Source organism: Clavelina lepadiformis, chromosome 3, assembly GCF_947623445.1.
Source record: "Clavelina lepadiformis chromosome 3, kaClaLepa1.1, whole genome shotgun sequence".
Lineage (NCBI taxonomy): Eukaryota > Metazoa > Chordata > Ascidiacea > Aplousobranchia > Clavelinidae > Clavelina > Clavelina lepadiformis.
The window spans coordinates 18,390,808-18,404,998 of NC_135242.1; the positions used below are offsets into that span (position 1 = coordinate 18,390,808).

The window sequence follows — 14,191 nt, forward strand, 5'->3', positions numbered from 1 at the left end:
AAACGTTAGTTAAAACTCCATAAGATGATACTGACCCAATCAAAATACTTTAGTTTATTGACAACATTTCTTGCTACGACTTAATTAATGATGTAGTGTCTGTATAGTACACAGTATAGAACACCAACAGGTTAATGTAGCAGGTCCACTTTGCAATGTAGTTGGAGATGATTGCCTAGCTCAATAAATGCATTATTGAGCTAGGCAATATCTCATACAGCAATTAGTAAGAAGGATCAGTTATGAAATGGAAATAAGTGTCATAAAAAAACATTATATTGAACTTAACCAAAGGTGTCATCAAATCCACATCTTTTACAGAATACAAAATACATTTTTTAATTAGCTGAATTTATGTTTCCATTACAAGAATTACAACTGCACAAAATTAAAAAAAAATTTGCAAGAAATAAATTCGGCCTTTACATCAAGACAAAGTATAATGGTGCATTCCACAGTTATAATAAACTAGGCACCTTGGCAATCATCTTGAGAGTTCTTAAGACATATATTCACACTTTGCTGACAATAACTGCATAGAATAATATCATTGCAATATAACATTAAAACACTTCTAATTAGCATGGCTTGTTACATAACAGAGCTAAATTGGCTTTGTGTATATCACAGTTTTGCACATTGAAACTTCTTTACAAATAGAACAGCATGGGTATGAGGTTGTGGAATGTCAGCAAATATTTTCTCACCAGTAACAGGATCACAATAATCTTTGAAGAATACTTTTTTCACTGGAAGGAAGCCCCATCTTTCGCAAACTTTTATGGAATAGAGAGAATTGGAAACGTTAACAAGACCATTGCATCCGTATTTAATAGCAGCTTCTTTTGTGCTGCAAAATAGGAAAAAAACATCTCAATTAAAAAACAAATGAAAGTATTCCTTACTAATTTATATTACAAAATATATGTTTATTATATCACTTGACAAAACATATGGTTACATTGCATGTCATTGTATGTAGTGCAGTGGTATTTAAATTTTTTTGAAATCAACCTACCAGCATAGTGAAATAGAACAATCACCACTTAAAGATATGACTCTTTCATTTAGTTCAAAGCATAACTTAAAAGTAGTAAAGCGTATGTACTAAATGATGTCGTTATGCTTAGCTTTATTAAACGTTAAATTATTCATTTGAAATAATAGAATAAGGATGAGCAAAGCAACACAACCTCACAGCTCAAAAGATGTTCGTTTGTCACAATGCAAACCGTGAAGTAGTCTAAGTCTACAACGAAGTAAAAAACACTTGCTCAAAGCAGCAACAAAACACAAGAAATAAATAAGATAAAACGAGGCGAGGTAACAAAGGAATTTTCATTACTGTGGACTTGAATAAAACAGTTATTTTTGCACAATTACCAACATTTTTCTTTGACCCATCGGTCTCCAAAAATGTTTCGATTGCACAATTTTAAAGCATAAGGCACTACTTCACCTCATTTATGACAATAAGACATAAGTATTTTTATCATTTGCACAAGCAGTTGTTTTTATGGCATAAATATTACATGCAATTGATCGGAAATTTGGTTGAGCAAAATCATATTCTATTTTTAAGATTAAAAACCGAGCGATTGGTAAAAACACACTAAAGGAAAATTGTGGGTTGTTGTACTTAAATCTGACTGTGCAACCAGGGATCAAGTATTAAACAAGGTGATGACTTTTTAAATATATCATAACTTAATACTCAGAATAGTCTAAAGATGTTTGAAAGTGGGCATATTCTATTCTTCCTAGAAAAATATTTTTCCTCATTCAACACAGAACTTACATCTTTACACAAGGACCTGTTTTGCAAAAGAACAGTCTATACATGTACTTTAATATTTTATGAAAAGAACATTTTAATCACACATTGCTTTGTATAGGAATATTTTGTTAGAAATTATCAAAGCTTCATCTGTCTCCAGTTTCAAAGAAGCAAGTGAACACTATTCTTTAGCTAGTTTTCACTTAACAACCAAAAATAAAACTATCCCGAAATAGATCAAACAAAGAAAAAGTCGATGAACAAGTAAATATTACTGCACCTTTTCTGTATGCAAGAAATAGAAGCATTTAACAACAAGGAGACCATTGCTACTTTGCTTAAAAATTTGAACAATGTGCAGGGTTTATCTTTTAGAAATTAAAAGATCGTTTTCCCGCATGTTTTGAAATCTTTCGTGATGGGCGAAATATGGCTTTCTACAAAACCTTCATACAAAAGTTTTAAAAATTAAAATCGATACTGCACATTTCTACAAATTTTATGTCTAGTTTAAGCTTTCCAGCACAATTGGTTTCAATTTGTGGCAGGCACAATGTGACTATTTTAACCATCTTTAACTTCTGACTTCTGGTTGTACAAGCATTTTTGACTGCACAATATTTTTTTGTGTTTTAAACATTTGCCAGGGTTTTAGAACACCCTATTTTTTGAAATATACTTTTTCACCTATCTTATTACAAAACTAGTTTTGAAATAGTTACGATCGTGGGTCATCCAAAAAGAAAGACAGAAACGAAACACCCTAACACCTCAAGTTGGTAATTTAATGTGTCGTACGCTAATGCCTCAATGCTATTGCTATGCTTATGCTATTCACTTTAAGGGCTGAAAAATGCATGCAACAAATTTCAACTCAAGCATTTTAATACCATTATTGTAAATTTGTGAAATTTATGATATAAGTGTCTTGCACAAACCATGGTTGTTTTCACAAAACTAACTTCACAAACCACTGTTGTATAGTAATGAATTTTTATGCTGTGTTTGAAGATGAAAAGAAAAGCTAACAACAACACAATAACCTGGTATAGCAAATCTTCAACAGACCAAAATTTTTCATTTACTGACCCTAAATAAAGCTTGTCAGCTAAACGATGCTTTTGATAACTTGGGCTCACTATTCCGATTTCCATCAAAATGAAATTGTCACAGCCAAGAGCAGCCTGTGCACCTTCTTCCATGTAATCATCAAACTGAATGCATAAATAAGTCAAAGATAATTGGGAAACTCAAACTGTTACAAAAACTACTGTTTATGCATGTGATGTCTTATAAATGACAATGACTTAAACTTTCTTGGATAAGTCTGGTCAACATGTTACATTAGTAAAGACTCATTAATTGAAATATAAAACTCAACGTGTATAAATGCAAAAAAAAAAAAACACATACTCGTATCAAATACTGCATTTTTAGAGACATCTCTCCAAGTGATCCATAATTTGCTGGTGTCACTGAACTTTTTGAAAAACTATTGAGCGTACAAGCGCAAAGAACCCCATTAGCTTTGTCAAAAACACCATATGAAATTCCTTGTGATAGAACTTGCTGAAAACAAAACAAAAAACCTGTTATGGAATAGTCTCAAATGAAAGCAATTAATCACTGTAGTATTTTATAAATAATTTTAGCTACTCACATCAACATAGGTTCTAACATAAATGCATTTGTCTTCAGAAGTCAATTCCATGTACTTTGCAATAGCCTCATTTTCTACAAATTCTAGCAGCAATTTTTCCACATCTGCTTTGTCATTCATTGACAAGTAACGTCCAAAAACATCTAACTTTTTGGGATTCATTTGATAGTTTATGAGGTTTTTGCAATTGGTTAAAAGTGTGATGACTACCTACACTGGTCACAACTTTGCAATGTGCTACTCAATGTATCGTACATACTACTCTTACATAATTTGTAAGTTAAGACTGTACACATATTTGCTCCCATTGTTTGCATTTCAAATATTTTTCAAATGACGTTACATTAAATAAATTTACTGGGTCACCAATATTTAACCAGGCAGCTCGTGACAGCATTTGAGATACCATGACAGAGCAGCAAAATTGTTTGTATAACATAAAACCACGGCACGAAAAAGATTACCATAGCCCTAACTTTAAAAATACTAGCAATATTATATTTCAAGCGATTACCGTGTCATTATATGTAATATCATTCAACTCTTCTTGAACAAATAAATCAATATTTTTGGATATTCAAAGTTCATCTTAGATAGTATGATAACAAATAGCTTAACAGTTAATGGCAAATACGAAATAACATATTTCTTATCAATTGTTCCAGATATAGAACGCCTCAAAACGCTAAAAAAATGTTTACAAATTTTGCTGAACTGTAAAATTTGTTTATCAAACTGATTTGCTATACATCATTTGTAGACATAATCTATACCTCTTAATGTATAGGATTAAAGTACAGTATAAGTCATATCATGTGCAAAAATATCAGCTAAGTAATAACTAGCAACCATCTACACTGCACAAAGTAAGATATCACATACAACATAATATGAAACCAAAGTGGTTATAGATTTTCCAACAATATTGAAAACTACCAAAAGATTTCCGTTATTGCATGAGGACTATGAAAGTTTTCATGATTAATAGATTTGATGTTAGCAAAAAAAGTGTCTGTTTACAATGGTGACATGTTTCGACCTAAAACATATACCAATACATTAAGAGAAACATTGGTACAGACATGTAGATGTGTCACACATGTCCACATAAATTTTGTCAGGGTTGCCAAATGCTTGCTCATATTTGATAACCATTTCGCTCTCTTGCTTATTTATCACACAATGAATAATTTCCTAATGCCTTGGCCTACTTTATGTTTCTGTAAAAACAAAAATTTTGCACCAATTTTCACGTAATTGTCACAGTCTTTAAACATTCTTTAAAAAACTGTATGTATGTGGACATATATATATATATGGACAATGTATGTATGCAAACATTAGTAAAAACTCCATAAGATGATACTGACCCAATCAAAACACTTTAGTTTATTGACAACATTTCTTGCCACGAGTTAATTAATGATGTAGTGTCTGTATAGTACACAGTATAGAACACCAACAGGTTAATGTAGCAGTTCCACTTTGCAATGTAGTTGGAGATTATTGCCTAGCTCAATAAATGCATTATTGAGCAAGGCAATATCTCATACAGCAATTAGTAAGAAGCATCAGTTATGAAAAGGAAATAAGTGTGACATAAAAAACATTATATTGAACTTAACCAAAGGTGTCATCAAATCCACATCTTTTACAGAATACAAAATAATGCATTTTATAATTAGCTGAATTTATGTTATCATTAAAAGAATTACAACTGAACAAAATTTTTAAAAAAATTTGCAAGAAATAAATTCGGCCTTTACATCAAGACAAAGTATAATGTTCCAAGTATAATTCCACAGTTATAATAAACTAGGCACCTTGGCAATCATCTTGAGAGTTCTTAAGACAAATATTCACACTTTGCTGACAATAACTGCATAGAATAATATCATTGCAATATAACATTAAAACACTTCTAATTAGCATGGCTTGTTACATAACAGAGCTAAATTGGCTTTGTGTATATCACAGCTTTGCACGTTGAAACTTCTTTACAAATAGAACAGCATGGGTATGAGGTTGTGGAATGTCAGCAAATATTTTCTCACCAGTAACAGGATCACAATAATCTTTGAAGAATACTTTTTTTACTGGAAGGAAGTCCCATCTTTCAGAAACTTTTATGGAATAGAGAGAATTTGAAACGTTAACAAGACCATTGCATCCATATTTAATGGCAGCTTCTTTTGTGCTACAAAATATATCAATTACAAAACAGATAAGATTACTCCTTGTTAATAGTTGCTTATTATATCATTTGACAAAACACACCATTACATAGAATGTCATTGTATGTAGTGCAGTGGTATTTAAACTTTATTGAAATCAACCTATCAGCATAGTACAATAGAACCATCACCATTTAAAGAAATGACTCTTTCATTCAGTTCAGAGCATAACTTAAACGTAGTAAAGTGTACTTGCATAAAACAGTTATTTTTGCACAATGCAGAATTATCCACATTTTTCTTTGACTCAACGTTTCGATTACACATTCTATAGAACCCCCGATAAAGAAAAAAGGTACCACCTGATCTCATTTATGACAATGAGACATACGTATTTTTATCATTTGTACAAGCAGTTGTTTTTATGGCATAAATATTACATGCAATGGTTTGGAAATTTGGTTGAGCCAAATCATGATCTATTTTTAAGAATAAAAAATAGGGGTTTTAATAACCGAGCGATTGATAAAAACACACGTAAGGTAAATTGTGGGTTGTTGTACTTAAATCTGACTGTGCAATCAGGGGTCAAGTATTAAACAAGGTGATGACTTTTTAAATATATCATAACTTAATGCCCAGAATAGTCTAAAGATGTTTGAAAGTGGGCATATTCTATTCTTCCTAGAAAAATATTTTTCCCTATTCAACACAGAACTTACATCTTTACACAAAGAACTGTTTTGCAAAAGAACAGTCTATACATGTACTTTAATATTTTATGAAAAGAACAATTTAATTACACATTGCTTTGTATAGGGATATTTTGTTAGAAATTATCAAAGCTGTCACCTGTCTCTGACCATTGCTACTTTGCTTAAAAATTTGTACAATGTGCAGGGTTTATCTTTTAAAAATTAAAATCCCCTTTTCCAGCAAATCTTGAAATCTTTGGTTAAGGTATTTTGTGAAGGGTAAAAACATGGTTTTCTACAGATATCCTCAATTAAAAACCATCTTTAACTTCTGGTTGTACAAGTTTTTGACGACACTACAAACTAAAATTATTTTATTGTGTTTTCAACATTTGTCAGGGTTTTAAGACGCCCTATTTCTTGAAATAGCTATGGGCATCCAAAAAGAAAGACAGAAAAACAGCACGCTAACACCTCAAATTGGCAATTTAATGCGTTGTACACTAATGCCTCAATACTTATGCTGTTCATCTTAATGGGATAGAAAACGCATGCTTCAAAATTCAGCTCAAGCATGTATTTTAATACCATTATTGTAAATTTGTGATTTATAAGTGTCCACTGTTGTATAATAATGAATTTTTTATTACTGTGTTTGAAGATGAAAAGAAAAGCTAACAACAACACAATAACCTGGTATAGCAAATCTTCAACTGACCAGAATCTTTCATTTACTGACCCTAAATAAAGCTTGTCAAATAAACGATGCTTTTGATAACTTGGGCTCACCATTCCGATTTCCATCAAAATGAAATTGTCAGAGCCAAGAGCAGCCTGTATACCTTCTTCCATGTAATCATCAAACTGAATGCATAAATAAGTCATAGCAAATAAGCATAAGTAACTCTAATTGTTACAAAAATGGGGTGTTACAAATGTGGTGTTACAAATGTGCAATGTGAGGTCTTATAAATTACATACAGAGTCCAGAAAAACGCATTACTTAGGAACCGTGTGAAATATTGTCATGGGATACATCCTGCTACTATACATCACTTATTTACAAAAAATGCCACTGAAACACATTAAAGTTATTGCAAAAGCACCACCTTGTTTTATTACAAGAATCGTTATTTGGTAGATATGAACATAGCTAGTAATAAAACAAGAGAGATGGTAGTGGAAAAGCATTTTTTAAATTTTCTTGGGTAAGTTTGGTCAACATGTTACGTTAGTAACGATGCATTAAGCATTATGGTAATTGAAATATAAAACTACACATTAAAAAATGCAAAAAACAGAACACATACCCGTGTCAAATACTGCATTTTTAGAGACATCTCTCCAAGTGATCCATAATCTGCTGGTGTCACTGAGCGCTTTGAAAAACTATTGAGCATACAAGCGCAAAGAACCCCATTAGCTTTGTCAAAAACACCATATGAAATGCCTTGTGATAGAACTTGCTGAAAACAAAACAAAAAAACCTGTTATGGAATAGTCTCAAATGAAAGCAATTAATCACTGTAGTATTTTATAAATAATTTTACCTACTCACATCAACATAGGTTCTAACATAAATGCATTTGTCTTCAGAAGTCAATTTCATGTATTTTGCCATAACCTCATTTTCTACAAATTCTAGCAGTAAGTTTTCCACATCTGCTCTGTCATTCATTGACAAGTAACGTCCAAAAACATCTAACTTTTTGGGATTCATTTGATAGTTTATGAGGTTTTTGCAATTAGTTAAAAATGTGATGACTACTTACACTAGTCACAACTTTGCAATGTGTTGAACGTACTCAAGTTATCTTACATACTACTCTTACATTTGTAGTTAAGACTGTACACATATTTGCTCCCATTGTTTGCATTTTAATTATTTTTCAAATAACGTTACATTAATTAAACTTAGTGGGTCACTAATGTTTAACTAGGCAGCTTGTGACAGCATTTGAGATACCATGACACAGCAGCAAAATTGTTTGTATAACATAAAACCACGGCACGAAAAAGATTACCAAAGCTCTAACTTTAAAAATACTAGCAATATTATATTTCAAGCAATTACCGTGTCATTATATGTAATATCATTCAATTCTTCTAGAACAAATAAATCAATATTTTTGGGTATTCAAAGTTCATCTTAGATAGTATGATAACAAATAGCTCAACAGTTAATGGCAAATACGAAATAACAAATTTCTTATCAATTGTTCCAGATTAACTACGCCTCAAAACACTAAAAAAATGTTTACAAATTTTGCTGCTGTAAAATTTGTTTATCAAACTGATTTGCTATATATCATTTGTAGACATAATCTATACCTCTTAATGTATAGGATTAAAGTACAGTGTAAGTCATATCATGTGCAAAAATATCTGCTAAGTAATAACTAGCAACCATCTACACTGAACAAAGTAAGATATCACCAACAACATTATACAAAACCGCAGTGGTTATAGAATTTCCAAAGATATTAAAATCTACCAAAAAATTTCCATTATTGCATAAGTACTATGAAAGTTTTCATGATCAATAGACTTGATGTTAGCAAAAAAAAGTGTCTGTTTACAATGGTGACATGTTTCGACCTAATACATATACCAATACATTAAGAGAAACAGTGGTACAGACATGTAAATGATGTCAAACATGTCCACATAAATTTTGTCCTAATGACTTGGCCTACTTTACGTTTCTGTAAAAACAAAGATTTTGCGCCAGTTTTCACGTAATTGTCACAGTCTTTAAACATTCTTTAATAAACTGGACAATGTATGTATGCAAACGTTAGTTAAAACTCCATAAGATGATACTGACCCAATCAAAATACTTTAGTTTATTGACAACATTTCTTGCTACGACTTAATTAATGATGTAGTGTCTGTATAGTACACAGTATAGAACACCAACAGGTTAATGTAGCAGGTCCACTTTGCAATGTAGTTGGAGATGATTGCCTAGCTCAATAAATGCATTATTGAGCAAGGCAATATCTCATACAGCAATTAGTAAGAAGCATCAGTTATGAAATGGAAATAAGTGTCATAAAAAAACATTATATTGAACTTAACCAAAGGTGTCATCAAATCCACATCTTTTACAGAATACAAAATACATTTTTTAATTAGCTGAATTTATGTTTCCATTACAAGAATTACAACTGCACAAAATTAAAAAAAAATTTGCAAGAAATAAATTCGGCCTTTACATCAAGACAAAGTATAATGGTGCATTCCACGGTTATAATAAACTAGGCACCTTGGCAATCATCTTGAGAGTTCTTAAGACATATATTCACACTTTGCTGACAATAACTGCATAGAATAATATCATTGCAATATAACATTAAAACACTTCTAATTAGCATGGCTTGTTACATAACAGAGCTAAATTGGCTTTGTGTATATCACAGTTTTGCACATTGAAACTTCTTTACAAATAGAACAGCATGGGTATGAGGTTGTGGAATGTCAGCAAATATTTTCTCACCAGTAACAGGATCACAATAATCTTTGAAGAATACTTTTTTCACTGGAAGGAAGCCCCATCTTTCGCAAACTTTTATGGAATAGAGAGAATTGGAAACGTTAACAAGACCATTGCATCCGTATTTAATAGCAGCTTCTTTTGTGCTGCAAAATAGGAAAAAAACATCTCAATTACAAAACAAATGAAAGTATTCCTTACTAATTTATGTTACAAAATATATGTTTATTACATCACTTGACAAAACATATGGTTACATTGCATGTCATTGTATGTAGTGCAGTGGTATTTAAACTATTTTTAAATCAACCTACCAACATAGTACAATAGAACAATCACCATTTAAAGATAACTCTTTCATCCAGTTCAAAGCATAAATTAAATGTAGTAAAGCGTACTTGCATAAAACAGTTATTTTTGCACAATGCAGAATTACCAACATTTTTCTTTGACCTATCGGTCTCCAAAAATGTTTCGATTGCACAATTTTAAAGAATAACGCACTACTTCACCTCATTTATGACAATGAGACATAAGTATTTTTATCATTTGCACAAGCAGTTGTTTTTATAGCATAAATATTACATGCAATAGATCGGAAATTTGGTTAAGCCAAATCAGGATCTATTTTTAAGATTAAAAAATTGGGGTTTTAAAAACCTGGCGATTGATAAAAACATACTAAAGGTAAATTGTGGGTTGTTGTACTTAAATCTGACTGTGCAATCAGGGGTAAAGTTTTAAGCAAGGTGATGAATTTTTAAATATATCATAACTTAATGCCCAGAATAGTCTAAAGATGTTTGAAAGTGGGCATATTCTATTCTTCCTAGAAAAATATTTTTCCCTATTCAACACAGAACTTACATCTTTACATAAGGACCTGTTTTGCAAAAGAACAGTCTATACATGTACTTTAATATTTTATGAAAAGAACATTTTAATCACACATTGCTTTGCATATGGATATTTTGTAAGAAATTATCAAAGCTTCATCTGTCTCCAGTTTCAAAGAAGCAAATGAACACTATTCTTTAGTTAGTTTTTAGTCTAACAAGCAAAAAAAACCTATCCCGAAATAGATCAAACAAAAAAAAAGTCGATGCACAAGTAAATATTACTGCACCTTTTCTGTATGCAAGAAATAGAAGCATTTAACAACAAGGAGACCATTGCTACTTTGCTTAAAAATTTGAGCAATGTGCAGGGTTTATCTTTTAGAAATTAAAAGATCGTTTTCCACCATTTTTTGAAATGTTTCGTGATGGGCGAAACGTGGCTTTCTACAAAACCTTCATACAAAAGTTTTAAAAATTAAAATCGATACTGCACATTTCTACAAATTTTAAGTCTCTTTTAAGCTTTCCAGCACTATTGATTTCAATTTTCGGCAGGCACAATGTGACTATTTTAACCATCTTTAACTTCTGACTTCTGGTTGTACAAGCATTTTTGATTGCACAATATTTTTGTGTTTTCAACTTTTGCCAGGGTTTTAGAACAGCCTATTTTTTGAAATATAGCTTTTCACCTATCTTATTACAAAATTAGTTTTGAAATAGTTACGGTCGTGGGTCATACAAAAAGAAAGACAGAAACGAAACATGCTAACACCTCAACTTGACAATTTAATGTGTTGTACGCTAATGCCTCAATGCTATTGCTATGTTTATGCTATTCACTTTAAAGGTTGAAAAATGCATGTAACATATTTTAACTCAAGCATGTATGTTAATACCATTATTGTAAATTTGTGAAACTTATGATATAAGTGTCTTGCACAAACCATGGTTGTTTTCACAAAACTAACTTCACAAACCACTGTTGTATAGTAATGAATTTTTGTGCTGTGTTTGAAGATGCAATGAAAAGCTGACAACAACACAATAACCTGGTATAGCAAATCTTCAACTGACCAGAACTTCTCATTTACTGACCCCAAATAAAGCTTGTCAACTAAACGATGCTGTTGATAACTTGGGCTAACCATTCCGTTTTCCATCAAAATGAAATTGTCACAGCCAAGAGCAGCCTGTGCACCTTCTTCCATGTAATCATCAAACTGAATGCATAAATAAGTCAAAGTGGGGAATGGGGAAACTAAAAAACTACTGCTGTTCAAAAACTACAAAAACTACTGTTTATGCATGTGATGCCTTATAAATGACAATGACTTGAACTTTCTTGGGTAAGTCTGGTCAACATGTTACATTAGTAAAGACTCATTAATTGAAATATAAAACTCAACGTGTATAAATGCAAAAAATGCATAAAAAAACACATACCCGTGTCAAATACTGCATTTTTAGAGACAACTCTCCAAGTGATCCATAATCTGCTGGTGTCACTGAGCGTTTTGAAAAACTATTGAGCGTACAAGCACAAAGAACCCCATTAGCTTTGTCAAAAATACCATATGAAATGCCTTGTGATAGAACTTGCTGAAAACAAAACAAAAAAATCCGTTATGGAAGTCTCAAATGAAAGCAATTAATCACTGTAGTATTTCATAAATAATTTTAGCTACTCACATCAACATAGGTTCTAACATAAATGCATTTGTCTTCAGAAGTCAATTTCATGTATTTTGCCATAACCTCATTTTCTACAAATTCTAGCAGTAAGTTTTCCACATCTGCTTTGTCATTCATTGACAAGTAACGTCCAAACACATCTAACCTTTTGGGGTTCATATGATAATTCCTCAGGTCACTAATCACAATTTTGCAATGTGTCAAACATACTCACTCTTATTGTACATACTATTCGAGTTAAGACTGTAAGCGTATTGGGCCCATTTTTTCTTATTGATTATTTTTGAAACAAGAATGTTACATTACATGATTAAAATGTCTATGTTACATCAAACATACTTTAAACTGGTTAACCAAAGTAAACTAATTACAGTATTATCAATTTACTTGGCCACCAATCTTTAATCAGGCAACTCTTGACAGCACTTGAGGTACCGGTACAATGACGCAGCAGCAAATACTGAATGCAGGCGCCCATAACAAAAAGCATAGATTAACAAAGCTTTAACTTTAAAAATATTAGCAATTTTATATATATATGAACAGAGGTGTGCAGTTGGTACTTTGAAAGTACCGTCGATAACGGTACCTGTACTTGGAAAAAAGTAGCCTACTTGTTACGGTATTCGGTACTATTTCAATAAAGTAGTTCGGTACTTTGTCGGTACTCGATACTTTTTGTGTAAAAGATGCTGCTGCAAATGCAATGTTTACCGCTATAATGACCCCGGTAAAGGTTACTCCAGGTCAAAACATACAGTATGTGACCTTAATTGCTTGCAATTTTACTTGCAACATTTCTAGAATAAAAAAGATCAGCAGATGCTAAAAGTGGTATTAACTATTAAGGATCAATTAACATATAATTTTGAAAACATACTTGTTAAAGTTGTGAAATAATCACGTGAAAAGTACCGAGTACCGGGGCAGACTGAAATTTCTCAAAAAAAGTAATTCGGTACAGAGATTTGGTAACTTTTTTCAAAAGTACCGCGGTACAGTAATTCGGTATTATAGTACCGAGGTACTGCCCACCTATGTCAATGAACAATTACCACATTATTACGTGTATGGGCACCAGCAGAGGGAGTGTGCGGCACGACCACACTTTGGCAAGGTGTTGCGTTCTTTGAAATCGTAAGACGCATTAAAACACTCATAATTTCTCTAAATTATAACAATCTCTGGTTTCCAAACGTGTCAATGCCCTATAACTATAACTAAATTACGGTATAAAGACCTGCTTAATTATTATCTATTCGTACTTTGTTACTTAATGGAATCGTGTGGAAATGTCTTCGAAGCATAACAAAGCTTGTATATTTTTGGCAGAGTTTGTAATGTAAGATATGTTTTGCAATGTTCATTAATAGACACTTTTAATTGTGGGTTACAATTATGCCGTGAATTACTGCGCGGCAATTGCGTCTACACGTACCTTGACACGACAGGCCCGCTTTGCAACATAAGGCGTGTCCTTATTTTGAACCCTGCAACTTGCAGCGCATTCTGGGTAAGGAACGTGATTTGTTCTCTTCACCTCTTTCTTCTCAAGCTTGTTTTTCTATTTTAACTCCTTGACGAAAGTTATGTTTTCAGCACAAGGTACTTGTGAGAAAGATGTTGAAGAGAAAGATGCTAAATTAAATCCAGGCGTTTGCAGTTTGTACCTTACTTCGTAACTATCGTTTAGTTTTTGTCATTTTAAATAAGGTATTGTTGTTTCAAAGTAATAAAATACTATAGAATCCGCTTAATATATCCAAGGTTAATCTCAATCGATTAAAAATCTAAAGCTAAGAGATGATGAACCAGAGGAAACAATACCATCCGCTGCAGAAATACCTTCGCCGTT

General features: G+C 32.0%; 2 protein-coding genes across 8 annotated transcripts; both read right to left on the reverse strand.

The window, feature by feature from the left end:
* Positions 1–313: 313 nt before the first annotated feature.
* Positions 314–3,603, reverse strand: LOC143450431 (uncharacterized). Its single transcript, XM_076950976.1, has 4 exons — positions 3,438–3,603; positions 3,191–3,346; positions 2,867–2,991; positions 314–850 (listed from the first exon to the last, which is right to left on the reverse strand). The coding sequence occupies exons 1-4, from the start codon at positions 3,597–3,599 to the stop codon at positions 625–627; spliced, it is 669 nt and encodes a 222-aa protein (XP_076807091.1). The 5' UTR covers positions 3,600–3,603; the 3' UTR covers positions 314–624.
* A 1,804-nt stretch (positions 3,604–5,407) lies between these two features.
* LOC143450429 (uncharacterized) lies at positions 5,408–13,534 on the reverse strand. Of its 7 annotated transcripts, none has more exons than XM_076950972.1 (6): positions 12,334–12,714; positions 12,088–12,243; positions 11,740–11,864; positions 9,806–9,948; positions 7,617–7,772; positions 5,495–5,634 (listed from the first exon to the last, which is right to left on the reverse strand). In XM_076950972.1, the coding sequence occupies exons 1-5, from the start codon at positions 12,493–12,495 to the stop codon at positions 7,735–7,737; spliced, it is 624 nt and encodes a 207-aa protein (XP_076807087.1). In that variant the 5' UTR covers positions 12,496–12,714; the 3' UTR covers positions 5,495–5,634; positions 7,617–7,734. The 7 variants fall into 7 exon arrangements, with proteins under 7 accessions (XP_076807085.1, XP_076807087.1, XP_076807086.1 ...); XM_076950971.1 differs by lacking the exon at positions 5,495–5,634 and adding an exon at positions 7,096–7,170; XM_076950973.1 differs by lacking the exon at positions 5,495–5,634 and having other exon boundaries at positions 7,660–7,772; positions 11,694–11,864; positions 12,334–12,713.
* Positions 13,535–14,191: the final 657 nt, after the last annotated feature.